At 41.7% G+C, this 15,169-nt stretch overlaps 1 protein-coding gene across 2 annotated transcripts in view; it reads right to left on the reverse strand.

Annotated features, from left to right (window-relative positions):
• Window positions 1–2,341: 2,341 nt before the first annotated feature.
• The window catches only part of LOC114668938 (paxillin-like), a 79,886-nt gene continuing 67,058 nt past the window's right edge, over window positions 2,342–15,169 (reverse strand). Inside the window, exons 11-12 of one of the 2 annotated variants that reach the window (XM_051921581.1) lie at window positions 6,105–6,253; window positions 2,342–5,023 (exon numbers count right to left, since the gene is read on the reverse strand). In XM_051921581.1, the coding sequence (XP_051777541.1) occupies window positions 4,757–5,023; window positions 6,105–6,253 (416 nt within the window). In that variant the 3' untranslated portion in view covers window positions 2,342–4,756. The remainder of the gene's footprint in view (window positions 5,024–6,104; window positions 6,254–15,169) is intronic. The other variant, XM_051921582.1, reaches the window with a different exon arrangement.

Below are 15,169 nucleotides of genomic sequence, written 5' to 3' on the forward strand. Positions count from 1 at the left end.
TGACCTCAACCTAATCTTTGTCCCCACTGCAGTCCTCTCCCTACAAGATTTTTATTGGTAAAAAAGGCAGGGACATCAACAACCACTGATGTCAGAAACATACTTTCAAAGGTTTTGGTTTTCTCACACATCAGTTGGAGAAAAAGAATTAGAAGAGGAGAAAGGAGGTGCTTCTAACTCCAATGCAATCTTCTTTCAGCTGCTCCCAGTAGGTGTCACCACAGCAGATCATCTGTTTCCATATCCTCCAGTCCTCTTCATCTTGCTCTGTCACACCCATAACCTGCATGTCCTCCCTCCCCACATCAATAAACCAACTCTTAGACCTTCCTCTTTCTCTTCCCTGGCAACGCCATCACTAGCATTTTTCTCCCAATATAGCCAGCATCTCTCCACTGCACCTGTCCAAACCAATGCGTTTTCTCCTTCCTTTGGGCTTTATCTCCAAACTGTCCAACCAGAGCTCACCCCCTAGTGTACTCATTCCTAATCCTGTCCATCCTCGTCACACCCACTGCAAACCTTAATATCCTTAACTCTGCCACCGGCAGCTTTGGCTCCTGTTTTTGGGTCACTGCCACCATCTCCAACCCATATAACATAACTGGTCTCACTAGTGACCCAAAAACAGGAGAATGCAACACGGACAGTTGGTGGAAAGAACTCAGTAACATGGCAAACAAAAATGAAAAGCAAGAAACCAGATACAATAACACCACACTAAGCAAGTCGAAAGGCTGTCTTCATCATCTTTCACTTCAGTTTATTACAAGCAAAATTTTAATTTTTTTTTTTTTTTTATATGTACATGAAGATGTTTGGTCCAACAGCCTGGACTCCTGAATTCTCTCATACACTGGACTGGTGCCCTGTCCAGATGTTCTTCCTGCCTTGTGGCCAGTGCTTGCTTGCTTGGTTTGGCTCCATCTTCCCCACGATCCTGCTCAGAATAAAGTGGGGTTGGAAAAATCAATCAATGGAAACACTGTGTGTAAAGCTTTCAGGAGAAAAGGGATAGACTTTATGTACATACTAATACAAACATACACATATATACAAAACACATGAAAACCAATTGATGTTAGAAACCACATCTTTTGAGTAAGTTTGCCATTTTCTTGTCACTAAGCATTAACAAAATTCCATGGGGAAAACTTTCAATTTAGTCTAATCAAGAAAAAAGGAAGAAAAAAAAAAAAAAAAACAATCCCTTATAAAAATGAGAATAGCTATGGTAGAAATCAACAACGACAAGTGAATATAATTTTTTTAGTTACCACCTTTGGACCATATTCAAAACCTTTTCATTTTTTTTTTTTAATGAATTACTCTCATTTAATGCTAAAAAGACAAAAACAAACCACCACCTCACAGGTATAAGTGCTAAGCACTGAGCTTTAGATATAATTCTTCTCTAAATTGGCTTTTGCATTTGAATAAAAATTTGGTCTCTCCCCAAAAAAAATTTAGGGGATGGAGTCCATGCTGCAGGTACAACGATGGTTCCACAGTGGAACTCCCAAACCGCCCAAAACACCATTTCAATGGACAGGCCCACATTATAACTACACAATACATTTTTTAAACATTTATCAATAAATAATCTTCAAAGGGAAATCGTCAAATGAATGACCAAATGCTTCACAGCCAGCCCAAACAGACTGGTGCCTTTATATTTCATTTCATTTGAAAACACTGACATTTCTGTGTACAATAATAAATTTCCATGGGTGTCCACACAACACCTAGTCTGTACATCACAAAAGACAAGTACAAGAGCAAATTAAAATGAATACACAACTGCATACCAAAAAAGGCAAATTTTATTGGCATAAACACAGGAAAAAAAAACGAGCAGTCTGTTCACAAACACAAACATGGCACAATAAACAAGAATCTGTTGGGCAACAGATAGAAGCAGAAGTTTAAAAAGAAAAAAAAAAACCAGATGAATTTACTTTCCTTTGGTTGCAAGACAGAGTCGGAAATGCTGGACCTGTAAATACTGATTAATAAAGCACACAAACAACACAGTTTTGTTTTCTTAAGCTTCCAGTGGGTGAACATCTGAAAATCAGTCATAAAGTCGGCCCAGCGTGTGGTTGCCGATTTGGCACATCTGAGAATGAGTAAAGCAAGTCGAGGGCTGCCTCAATAAATGATCACTCAATAAACTGCCTGCTTTGTCTAAACACGATGAGCACAGAACAGAAATGCACTGCTGCTTCCCAACATGAACCTTTACGGTTTTCTGTTTCTATGGCCCGATAAGCTTTGCAGGACAGACATTGTTTAAACGGGCGGCACGGTGGCGCAGTGGGTAGCGCTGCTGCCTCGCAGTTGGGAGATCTGGGGACCTGGGTTCAATTCCCGGGTCCTCCCTGCGTGGAGTTTGCATGTTCTCCCCGTGTCTGCGTGGGTTTCCTCCGGGGGCTCCGGTTTCCTCCCACAGTCCAAAGACATGCAGGTTAGGTGGATTGGCGATTCTAAATTGGCCCTAGTGTGTGCTTGGTGTGTGGGTGTGTTTGGGTGTGTCCTGTGGTGGGTTGGCACCCTGCCCAGGATTGTTTCCTGCCTTGTGCCCTGTGTTGGCTGGGATTGGCTCCAGCAGACCCCCGTGACCCTGTGTTCGGATTCAGCGGGTTGGAAAATGGATGGATGGACATTGTTTAAACTTAAAGCAAGGTGCCAGCAGGTGGCGCTGATGTAACAAGCTTCTGGTAAATCAAATCACACAATTCCAAGTATCAAAAGAAAAAGAAAAACAAATTTACGGCTAAAAGACTACATTAACTTCAGGCCTGCTTGCAGTTGGTAGTCAATGTGTGATGAAAACGACTTGACAGGTTTTAAGTAACCAGGAAATTTGCAACAACACATTCATTTAAGTCTTACCAGCCCTCGACCCAGAGTTTACTGCTTTAGACATTTAAAAATCAAACAAATCAAGCATTATTAGTACGATCTCAAACCCTCTAAACATGTAATTGTTTAAGACTTGCATACTAGATTTCATATTGGCAATTGAAATGTAACACCATCATAAAGAAGAAATGGAGTACAAAATACAGCAGTTTGAAGGTTACAAAATTCAGTCCTGTTACGTTAACCTGGGATTTACCATGTACAGAGCAACGTCAGCTTGTGCTATAAGGATTTACAGGCTAATCCCAGGTAATTGTTTTTTCAGTCTATGAAAGTATTCTTAGCATTCAGAAGGAGAGTGTAGATATGTATATATATATATATATTTTTTTTTAATAAAAAGTTTCTTTAGACGGGATATAAAAAGTGGTTCTTTGATGTTAGAATTATATATATTTTTTCACTTGTACATTTTAATGAGAAAAGGAGACAAAAAGATTTATATGAAAGCCACCAAACAGCAGAGTAAAAATCTTCAATGAAATCGCCTGTCTACAGTAGATGATGAGCGTGATATGTCCTGCGGGTCTGAAAGAAGCACGTCAGAGTCCAGAACTTTCTACTTCAACAAGCCAGCAAATCTTTACCTGAAAACGCACAGGTAGGCAGCTCAGACTCCAACATGTAATAGAAGGGCCGCAACAGCTGCACACCAAGTCCGAATATGGATTCCAGATCCAAATGGGTTTAAATCCCCATACATTAGACAAAAAAAAAAAAAAAAAAAGTATATTTCCATTTTCCCCAATGCCATTTAAAAAAATAAGACTAGCACCCATTACCCAGGCAAGGGTATTCTGGACAGACTTCCTTCAGACATTCGCTGATAGCAAGTTTAGACAATGGTGTTTTAAAGCACCAGTATTTAACTCTGACCCCGAAAATTTGATTTCCATACAAATGGTTTCACCAGAATACATTTTGGCACTACTTGTACAAGTCATAACTGATTGGGGAAGTGGGTGTGGGAGGGGATTTTCATTTTTTGTTTTGATGCTTGCCTAAAACTGATATTATAGCCCCATGCAGCTGGTGGTTAGAAATTGAGTCCAGTGCTTTCCAAATTGTGGAAAAAGAAGGCTGCCTCAGCTACTCAGCATTTCCTGCAATCCTACTTCTTTCAAGAGATGACCTGCAGACCTGCACAAAATGTCACAGCTACTCTCTGTATGAATAACTATCCAGTTGCTACGGGGGTGGGTTGGGGGGAAGGGCACTTCCACAAACCCTGAAGGTACATTTACAGCCTGTTTACCAAGTACAGTACATTGTGTTTGAGGAAAATGGCTGAATAGGTATGAAAGAAGAGTCTGCATCCATAAAAATATCATTCAAAATGCTACTTTGTTGTTGCTGGCTGAATATTGTTCTATAATAGGTAGAAAAACTGTTAAAACAGTTTGAGAAACGGTTCCCTGATATGCAGATATAACAAGCTGTTGCAATGCACCTTTGTGAAAAGCTGAACTCGCTTCCTAGGACTTGGGAAACCTCTCCAAAGAGCTACTGCCTTTTGCCATTTGCAATGCAGCTACAACAACATCCCAGCACTGAGCATACCTCCCAATTGCCCCATTGAGTTTTCACAGTGTAATTTCATACAGATATATAAATGGCACCTCCTCTCTCCTACAGAAAAGCAGCTCTTAACAGAAAAGAGTGAAACACGTGGCCAACACACTAAACATGTGACTGGAGGAGAAAAACAGTCAACCCTATACTAAGGACCACCTAACAATGGCGACAACCCCTGCACCATATTCCCTTCCTGTGTGAAATGACCTGAATTACTTAAGTCAATAGGACCAGCAGGCTTTACTGCAACACACTCCTAACTGAAGAGTTTCAGGAAGCAGTTTTGGCAGTAGGGTTTGTCATTTTGCTCCTTGAACGTCCCCTTGTTGAGCTGCTTCAGACAGAAGGCACAGACAAAATGTTCAGGGTGGAACTTCTTGGACATGGCGGTGATGCAGCGACCAGTGATTGGTTTCTGGCAACCAGAGCAGAGAGAGCCACGTCTCTCGTGATAGTGCACCTCACAGTAGGGCTGTCCATCATGCTCAAAAAAGCTACCATTGATGAAGGGAGTAAAGCACTCCTGTAAAAAAGAAAAAGTAAAGGGGGTGGGGGAGATAGGGGAGAAAGAAAGGAGAAAACCATCAATAATTAAGCAGACTCAGGTTGCAATACTAAATTACCACTAGGTGATTGTTGGCACAATGAGTACTTAACTAGTCCTCTAGGCTCTAAAACAGTTGCAAAGCTCATTAGTAAAGGCTGACAAAGTAAATTCCTCCTCAATTAAGTTACTTTAACTTATTTGGTGGGCACCATTATCTAAGGTGACTTCCAACATTTGAGATACAACTAGTTACATTTCTTTTGTTTTTCCAATTCTAGCACAGGCAGGTGAAGAGAGACTTGCTCAGGATCACACAGAGTCAGTATGGGGATTTGAACCAAGAATCTCAGGGCTCAAAGTCCAAAGCTTTAACCACTACAGCACAATGCCTACCATGAAAAAATCAGGAATTACAACACATAATGCTGCACTTTTCCATGATAATCGTTCTTTTAATAGTTTGTGGATGTATTACACAACTGAGACATTGTGATTGCAAACGTACTGTATGATCACACAAACAAACAAAGACTAAACTAACAAATCATTCCCAAACCTTCTTAACCCAGTTTAGGATCATGGGGCAATGATGCAAACGCAGGAGCCAACACTGGACAGGAGCACCAGTGCTCAAAAGAGTTCACACTTGCACACATCCATGGAGTTTAATTCACAATGGCCAGCTAACCCAGTCTGGAGAAACACCACCCAGACATTAGGAGAATATGCAAACGGTACACAGCGACTGGGTAAGGGATTCATACTCGGGGCGCTGAGGCCAAGTAGCAATAGGAGTAAACATTGTGTCACCATGCCACCCTAAAATTAAACACATTTGAAAAGTAGGTCAACATTTGGGCATGCAACTTTACTATTCTCCTTAAAACCTGAAAGAAGCCACCTTACTGCCTTTCTACCTTGTGTAAGTAATTTAATAGAGAGAGACCACCCAAATCAAAATACTGGATGGGTTCCATTGCAATTAAACTGATAAAAGAAATTCAAATTACATTTAAAAACTGAGGGGGTGAGGAAAATAGTAAATCTGTTTCATTACCCGACACACAAAACACTCCGGGTGCCACAATGAGTTGAGTGCAGAGATATAGTTTTCCAAGATTGCACGAGCACAGCCACCACATTTGGGAGCAAACATGTCGAAATAGTCTTTGCGGCAATAGGCCTTTCCATCTTTTTCATGAAAACCTGCCAAAACAAAATTATATATATATTTATATACATACACATATTATATATATATATATATATATATATATATATATATATTTATATACATACAGGGCATACAGAATTTGCCTTGTAGATAATTAAGGGTATATTTAAACTTGAAGAAAATTTCTTAAAACACTGAAACTGGGGAAGTTAATGGGAATAATAAAAATTCCATTTTAAGATGGTACCTTTCAGAACAGAGAGAGGTCCAAATCAATTGTGAGAAAAATGCCTTAGTGTGATGCAAAGGTTCCAAATTGTTAACAAAACCACCCAATTTCCAAACCCACTTTGTTCTAAGCAGGGTCTTAGGGAAGCTGAATCCTAACCCAACAAGTACAGGGCTGTGTATAAATCTATTTTTTTGTGTATTTTCAGTGATGACTGAGGTGATTTTCCTCTGCATAGTATACTACAATATGCTTACATAAAGCTTTTTATAAATGTTGTGAGTGGAGTGTGAACACTTTAGGACATTTTCAGTAGCCTCAATGTCTATTCTTGCTGGAAACAGTTAAAACACCCAAGCTGCAGTGCAGTGGTTTTATCATATGATACTGCTGTCACATTTTTCCATCCATCCATTTTCCAACCCACTGAATCCGAACACAGGGTCACGGGGGTCTGCTGGAGCCAATCCCAGCCATCACAGGGCACAAGGCAGGGAACCAATCCCGGGCAGGGTGCCAACCCACCACAGGACACACACAAACACACCAGGGCCAACTTAGAATCACCAATCCACCTAACCTGCATGTCTCCGCCCCCTGCTCGCTTCCATCGCCAACCCCTGGTGTTGTGAAATTACAAAGAGCATGATGTATGAATGAGATATAGCATAGTGTGAAGGTGTAGATGACGCATATAGGAAGCAAATAAAGTTGTCCATGTCCAAAAACGGGCTCAGAGAGGTAGATGCTAACTTTGTGTATTGTTTGTCCTTGTGATTTGTTGATGGTCATGGCAAAGGCAGGTTTAATGGGGAACTCTCGCCATTTAAGTGTAAAAGGTAATTCCAGGTCAGAACTTGTAAGGTTAATTCTAGGAATTAGAACAGTATTGTTAGCATGTGATGTTGTAAGAAGTTTTGCTTCAATAACATTGTGTGGCATGGTGTTGACGACTAAACGTGTAGCATTGCATAAACACTGTTTAGTGTTAAGGTTTCTTAATAGCATGATTATTGTTCCGTTTTTAAGGCTAAGATTGTGTTGTGTTAATCCGGCTGGGTTAATAGTGTTCAAATATTCTAAGGGGAAATTAAGATGGTCATTGTCGTCACCAGAGTCAACTTTGTCAGAACTTAGAAAGAGCTGTGCAACTCCAGGAAGTCATGAAATGACCTGGTTATTAATGTGATCAACATTAATATTTTTTGGACATAATATAGTTTGTTGTGTTAAAAGGGGTATTTGGTGTGATGCCAATTGTCTGCGTATTTTAAGGTGGACTGCAGAATAGTCGCGCGAATGGAATGTGGAACAATAGCTAAGCACTGTGTAAAATCTCCCCCTAATAAAAGTACCTTTGCTCCAAAGGGAATATTATTATTTATCAACGTTTGTAGAAGTTTATCAATGGTGTTGAGTAAGTGACTGGATGGCATTAGATGCAAAAGCAAATGAACTATTGTAGGATCTAATGCAGTTCATAAAGTTTTCACTTTCAGGTACTTCGTCAGTTAGAAGCTTCTGTAGATATGCAGGATATGAATGTAAAGGAGGCAGTCTAATTTGACCCTTTTGACAATAACGTGTAAATTCATTACTTGTATTGCTAGTTGTTTCTTCAGGGAAGTTAAGTGAATGATAATGATTGCCAATGACATTCAGTAATCCCAATGAATTTTCATGAATTGCGTTTATTTATTTTGTCCCTTCGCTGCCGTTTTTGTATCTCTGAGACTCGAGGTGTTTCGTTTTGAACCCTTGCCTGTTTCGATGCAACACTTTGAGACGCGTGCTGTATGCGTGTACATTCATTGTGTCTGTCCATCTGCGCTCGTTTCTGTTAATGTGTTAGTTGAGCTTTGCGTTTTTGGAGCCGAGACATTTTTTCTTCCGGGGTTTCAGAAGCGCGTTGTATGCGCTGACGTGTATTGTTTTTTTTCATGCGGGTTCGTGTGTTTGGTCCCGTCACTTGAGCCGTATCGGTTTGTACCTGTGATCGTGAATTCATTACTTGTTTGTTCTTCAGCGTTAGATATATGGATAAGTAATAAGGAGGATCGCACTCACTGTTAATATGGAGCCTTTTCTGTGGTTAAACGGTTAATAGTGGATCAGTATAATGAGATCGACCTATGCTGCCTAATTTGAATGTGTTCAGATGACGTATGTTTAATATGGACGGTTTGTTTAGTAATGGGCAGGGTTGTCACCCGTCCTGTAAAATACGGAATCGTCCCGTATTTGAGAATGAAATTGCGCGTCCCGTTTTGAATCAATACGGGACGGGTTTTGTCCCGTATTTTTTTTATCATTTTTTTTAAAGCAGCGTCTCATGCAAATCATCCCACACGCATTTTATGAAGATGCCTCCTTTCCTACTTTTGATTGGGTAATACTTGATGTCATCGTTAGTTTGATTGGTCATTTTAACTGTCCAGTGAGGAGGGCGGGTCTTTTAAGTAGAGTCTGCAAAGTGTTGGCACTGGGATGTGGCCCCCGCTGCAGTATGCGTCCCTTATTTTTTTGTATTAAAAGTGGTAACCCTAGTGGGGCTTTGTGTCTCATTTCTTATTTATGTTAGTGTGGTCGTGGGTCCGAATCCTCCTTTTTGTGTATGTTTCGTGTGCTATGTCCGTAGTCTGTCCCGTTTTGTGTCCAATGGATTTGTGTGGCGCTCGCGTCTGACTTTTTTTTTTGTGTGCTAGGGGCGCGTTGCCTCACTTTTTTTATCTCTGTTAGTGGAGGGGGTGTTTGTTTGTAGTGGGTCTGAATCCTCTTCTTTGTGTGCGTAGCGTTTCGTGTGCTATGTGGCGCTTGCGTCTGACTTTCTTTTTGGTGTTCTAGGGGCGCGTTGCCTCATTTCTTATTTCAGTTACTGCAGGGGGGCTTTGTGTGTCGTGGGTCTCAATTCTCTTCTTTGTGTGTGTTCCGTTTCGTGTGCCATGGGCTTAGTGCACACAGCGCCGGCGTCTGATTCCTTTTTTCTGTGTGCTATGGGCGCCTCATTTCTAATTTTACATTGCTTTCCATCCGGTTTCCGCCGCTCGAACATAAACGTCAACGATGTATTGTTGAGTCAGCTTTCCTGCATTGAGTAATGGATTAAAGTCGTCCCTTACTGCGAGTCTGTAGGAGAAATATTCTTTCATGGATACACGTGATCGTCTCTGTGCCTGCTGTTTTTTAATTCTTGAAATTGTAGCACTCCATCCTTCCTGTCCAGTTGGAAATAATATGGGGTATGTTAAAGTATTAAGAAGCGGAAAGCAAATGTCTATGCGTTGGAATGTAGGTGTGTTGTTTTTATCAGGACGTAAATGTAGAACAATATCTCTGTGAAATGGAGGCTCACCATCTTTACTTTGAAAGACAATTGCCACTTCATTAACGACGGGCAGATTGTATCGTCTTGGATCTTGTTCTTTGTCCTTTATCAAGACCAAAGCAATTGTAGTTGCCGCTATAACTTCTGCATTTGCTTTTGTATTTGCCTCCTTTTCAACTTCATGTAGCATTTTTATAGACTTAGCTAATGGGTGATTGTTTAGGACATGAGTGACGTTTCTCATTATAGGCTCCGTGCATTGTTTGTTTTCAGGAAGGTTCATGCGTTGATATCTAGGATGTAGATTTGTGCATATTTGCGTTGTTGATTTGTTTCAGGGTGCACTGTTCCAATGCGATGCAATATTTGTCCACATATGCGAAAGCAGTATGGGCCATTGCCTTTTTTTTGGCCTGATATGTACTCCGGTAGATGCAAAAGCAAATGAACTATTGTAGGATGTAATGCAGTTCATAAAGTTTTTACTTTCAGGCACATCGTTAGTTAGAAGCCTCTTTAGATATTCAGGATATGAATGTAAAGGAGGCAGTCTAATCTGACCTTTTTGACAACAACGTGTAAATTCATTATTTGTATTGCCAGTTGTTTCTTCTGTGAAGTTAAGTGAATGACAATGATTGCAAATGACATTCATTAATCCCAATGAATTTTCCTCAATAGTGGATTCCTTATTGAAGGCGTTTTCAGCCATTTGGCGTAAGCGTTTAACAGGTGTGTGGCGTTGATGTCCGCGACGGGCATGTTTTGCTTTTTGCGTTTGATTGCCTTTTTGTTGCACGTCCATTATTTGTGACGCGCTATTTTTTTCTTTTTTTTTTCTTCGCCTCCGCTTTGCGCAAAGTCCGTTTCAGTCTACGCCGTGCATTGTTTGTATCGAGCCTTGTCCGTTTTTGTATGTCGGTCATTTGAGCTTGGTGCTTTTCGCGTCTTGCTTTTTTTTTTTCTGTCAGTTCATTTGCGCTTTGCACACGTCTCCGTTCATTTATTCTGTCTCTTCGCTCCCTTTTTTGTATGTCTGATACGCGAGCTCTTTCGGTTTGAAATCGTGCTTCTTTCGATGCAGCACTTTGACACGCGAATCGTTTTGTACCCGTGACCGTGTATTCATGACTTGTTTCTTTCTCAGCATGCGAAATATGGATAAGTAATAAGGAGGATCGCACTCACTGTGAATATGTATCCTTTTCTGCAGTTGAACGGTTAAATAGTGCTTTATTGAAAGGACATCCACCTATGCTGACACCTATGCTGCCTATTGTGAAGGTGTTGACGTTCACTTTAGAATATGTGGCTTTGGGTGTCACTTCTTATGGATGTGTGGGGGGGATTGTTGTTGCGCGAGCGTCTTCTTTCTTTTTGTGTTCCTGTGTCTTGTTTGAATCCCCCTCTTTGTGTGTGTCCCGTCCCTTGCTTGTAGGGTCTGTGGGGTGGTTTTGTGTTCTTTTTTTTTGTCTTCCATGGGCTTGATGAATCCCCCTCTTGGTGTGTGTCCCGTCCCGTCCAGTGCCTGTAGGGTGGGGGGGGGGGGGGGGGGGGTGTGTGTGGTCGTGCCCTGCTGTTGTGCGCTCGTCTGTTCTTTTTTTTTGGTGTGTTTAGTTTCGTGTGCAATGTGTTTCGTGCTTTGCCCGCGTTTGACTACTCTTTTATGTGCCTTTTCCTTTTTTTGGTGCTTGTTGCGCCTCATTTCTGTGACTACTTTTTGTATGTGCTCTTTCCTATTTTCTATGGTCTTGTCCACCTCTCGCGGCCCCTCATCCGCCTTTGTCGCCCTCTTTTGTCCGCCTTTCTCCGACTCTCGTGGACTCTTTTTGCGCCTGCGCCTCTCGCGGACCCTCATCCGCCTCTCTCGCCCTCTTTTGTCCGCCTTTCTCGGCTCCTCAGCCGACTCTCACGGACTCTTTTTGCGCCTGCGCAGTACGTCTTTTTGCAGCTACGGCCCATTGCCAGATGTGCCTGCGTCCATCATCCGGTTTAGCATTCTCGGTTAGTAATATATATATATAAATAAAAAATAAATAAATATATATAAAATATAATATATATAATATATAATATAATATATAATATAATATAAAATAAATATATATAAAAAAAATCAACAAGAGACTGACTGTACTTGATACTTTCTCAGAGACAAACCACCCCTCCTGTCTATCTGTTAGAAAAACAGTTGCTTCTCTTCCTTACCATGCAGGAATATTCGACTAAGGAGTCTTTTTATAAAAAAAAAAAAAAAAAAAAAAAAAGTCATAGAAATGTCGGTCAGCTATTACGTGGGACATTCATAAACTACTCCTAGGTGAAATGCAGAAATCCATATTACTAACCGAGAATGGTAAACTGGATATGGACGCAGGAGACATAGTGCACAGGTGCCACACAAAAACAAGGAATCAGCCCCCCACCCCAGAGTGAAACGGGAGAGACTACGAAGGACACAAAGGTTCACGAATCAAACCCGAGATAGTATGGAAAGCGGTAACGATACAGCCCCCCGCCCCAGAGTAAAACGGGACAGACTACAGAGTCCACAAAAGTCCACAACACACAGCATAATCAAACCTGAGATGGTACGGAAAGCACAGGCGCCTACAACGCACTATACACCGCCAACAACGAAAGAGCTCAACTAACAGAAATAAGAAATAAAGCAACAAGCCCAGAGAATACGGAACCCTAAACGTCCACATCACACAGCAGAGGCAAACCCGACATAGTACAGAAGGTGCAGGCGCCTACATCGTGCGTCGGAAGGCGCGGGAAAGTACGAAAGGCAAAGGTGCCTACACAGCATAGTGAAACCCGACATGGTACGGAAGGTGCATGCGTCACCGCCATATTGTGAGTGGCACTACTGCGGAGTGAAGGCGCAGGCGTCACCGCCATATTGTGAGTAGCACTACTGCGGAGTGAAGTTAGGAATAATGTGCTGCTTGGGATTGTACAAACTGCTAAACACTTTACACCAAATTCAAACACAATACAGCTCAACGATACAAACACGAGCCCACCTGGATAAGATCAATGAACGCAGGTGCCTACAGCGCGCGTCTGAAATGCCGCGGGGAAAGCAGGCTCGGCTCCAAAACGAACAAGCTCGACTAATGTATTTCAGGATACCCAACGCCGGGGGTAGGCGAGCATCATATAAGAGCTCACCCATCAAAAAACACTCAGTCGTGTAGTACACACAGATCATGTGCTCTCAGCACATATAAAGCGTATAAGGACAATACGGAGAGTAAAGACCCAAAGGTGTTGGCGAGAAAAAAAAGGCAGATAAGAGATTATGAAAGCAGTGGAATTCGAAAGGCGCCAACAAACGATGGCGCGATACACATGCACAGAAAGGTACAGAATAAGAAAGCAGTAAACTCCAAAAGTATTGTAGCGTCCCAGCCATGTTGAGGGCTGTTTGGGGCGTTGGAGAGGGTGCTAGAAAGTTGTGTTTGGGGTTAGGAAGTCGGCAATCGTTCAAGTAAAACTTTTGTGACACTTTATCATGTCATTCGCTATAGTATCAAAGAAAAGATAGAAAAGATCGCATTACCGCAAAGAAAAGGTGATTAATCATCAGAGCCAGGTGTAATTGAAAAAATAGCAGGACAAATCAGGGTCAGAAATAAAAGGCAAAGAGTAAACAACGAAGTCTTTTCACAGTTGCATCATTCAATGCACAAAATGTGGATTTACACAATAATGGACCATACGCTATGAGAATCTGTGGTCCCGGAACAGTTAAAGCAACAACAAGTTTAATAAAGAATACACAATTCGGTCAGGTGTATATTGATGATCACGGAGAAGCGATGCAAATTTTAACAGGCAAAAAAGAAGGGTTATGTATATATTCCGCAAACAACATTACACACCAGAGGAGATTGTGATATGCCATTCGTATTAAAATATTTACAGTTTACCGTGAGAATAGCATTTGCTATGACAATCGATAAATCACTGGGACAAACATTAGAAAAAGTCAGATTATTTATTAGAGAAACAGAAACACTATTCACTTACGGGCATTGTCACAATGTGTCTCCAAACAAAATAGTTTTTAATGAAGCTTTAAAGTGCAAATAATGAAATTGAAACAATTCCAAAGAAAAAAAAAATGTAAATTGTATATCAGATTAACCAAACACGGGGGTTGGCTAGCGAAGCGAGCAGGGGGTAAAGCCCCCTAGTATTCTATAAACACTGACTACTACGCCGAAGAAGAAGAAGAAGAAGAGGGGGGGAGATGTGTCCAGAGGCAGGAGGAGAGTAGGAAGGTAAAGAGAGTGGAACGGAGGGTAGGAACTTTGAATGTTGGCAGTATGACTGGTAAGGGAAGAGAGTTAGCCGATATGATGGAGAGAATGTGATGATGAATGTTGTTAGTGCATATGCCCCACAGGTTGGGTGTGCAATGGATGAGAAAGAAGATTTTTGGAGTGAGTTGGATGAAATGATGAACAGTGTACCCAAGGGACAGAAAGTGGCGACTGGAGCGGATTTCAATGGACATGTTGGTGAAGGGAACAGAGGAGACAAGGAGGTGATGGGTAGGTATGGTGTCAAGGAGAGGAATGAAGAAGCTCAGAGGATAGTGGATTTTGCCAAAAGGATGGACATGGTTGTGGTGAATACATATTTTAAGAAGAGGGAGGAACATAGCGTGACATGCAAGAGTGGGGGAAGATGCAGACAGGTAGATTACATCCTATGCAGAAGAGTCAATCTGAAGGAGATTGAAGACAGCAAAGTTGTGGCAGGGGAAAGTGTAGTTAAGCAGCATAGGATGGTGGTTTGTAGGATGACGTTGGAGATCAAGAAGAGGAAGAGAGCAAGGGCAGAGCCAAGGATCAAATGGTGGAAGTTGAAAAAGGAAGACTGCAAGGTTGAGTTTAGGGAGGAGGTGAGACAGGCACTGGGTGGTAGTGAAAAATTACCAGACAGTTGGGAAACTACAGCAGATGTAGTAAGGGTGACAGCAAAAAGGGTACTTGGTGTGACATCTGGACAGAGGAAGGAGGGAAAGGAGACCTGGTGGTGGAATGGGGAAGTACAGGAGAGTATACAGAGGAAGGAGGATGGCAAAGAAGAAGTGGGATAGTCACAGAGATGCAGAAAGTAGACAAGAGTACAAGGAGATAGGGCGCAAGGTGAAGAGAGAGATGGCGAAGGCTAAAGAAAGAGAGTATGAGGAGTTGTAGGAGAGGTTGGACACTATGGAGGGAGAAAAGGACCTGTACCGATTGGCTAGACAGAGGGACCGAGCTGGGAAAGATGTGCAGCAGGTTAGGGTGATAAAGGATAAAGATGAAAACGTACTCGCAAGCGAGGAGAGTGTGTTGAGTAGATGGAAAGAGTACTTTGAGAGGCTGATGA

Source organism: Erpetoichthys calabaricus, chromosome 18, assembly GCF_900747795.2.
Source record: "Erpetoichthys calabaricus chromosome 18, fErpCal1.3, whole genome shotgun sequence".
Lineage (NCBI taxonomy): Eukaryota > Metazoa > Chordata > Cladistia > Polypteriformes > Polypteridae > Erpetoichthys > Erpetoichthys calabaricus.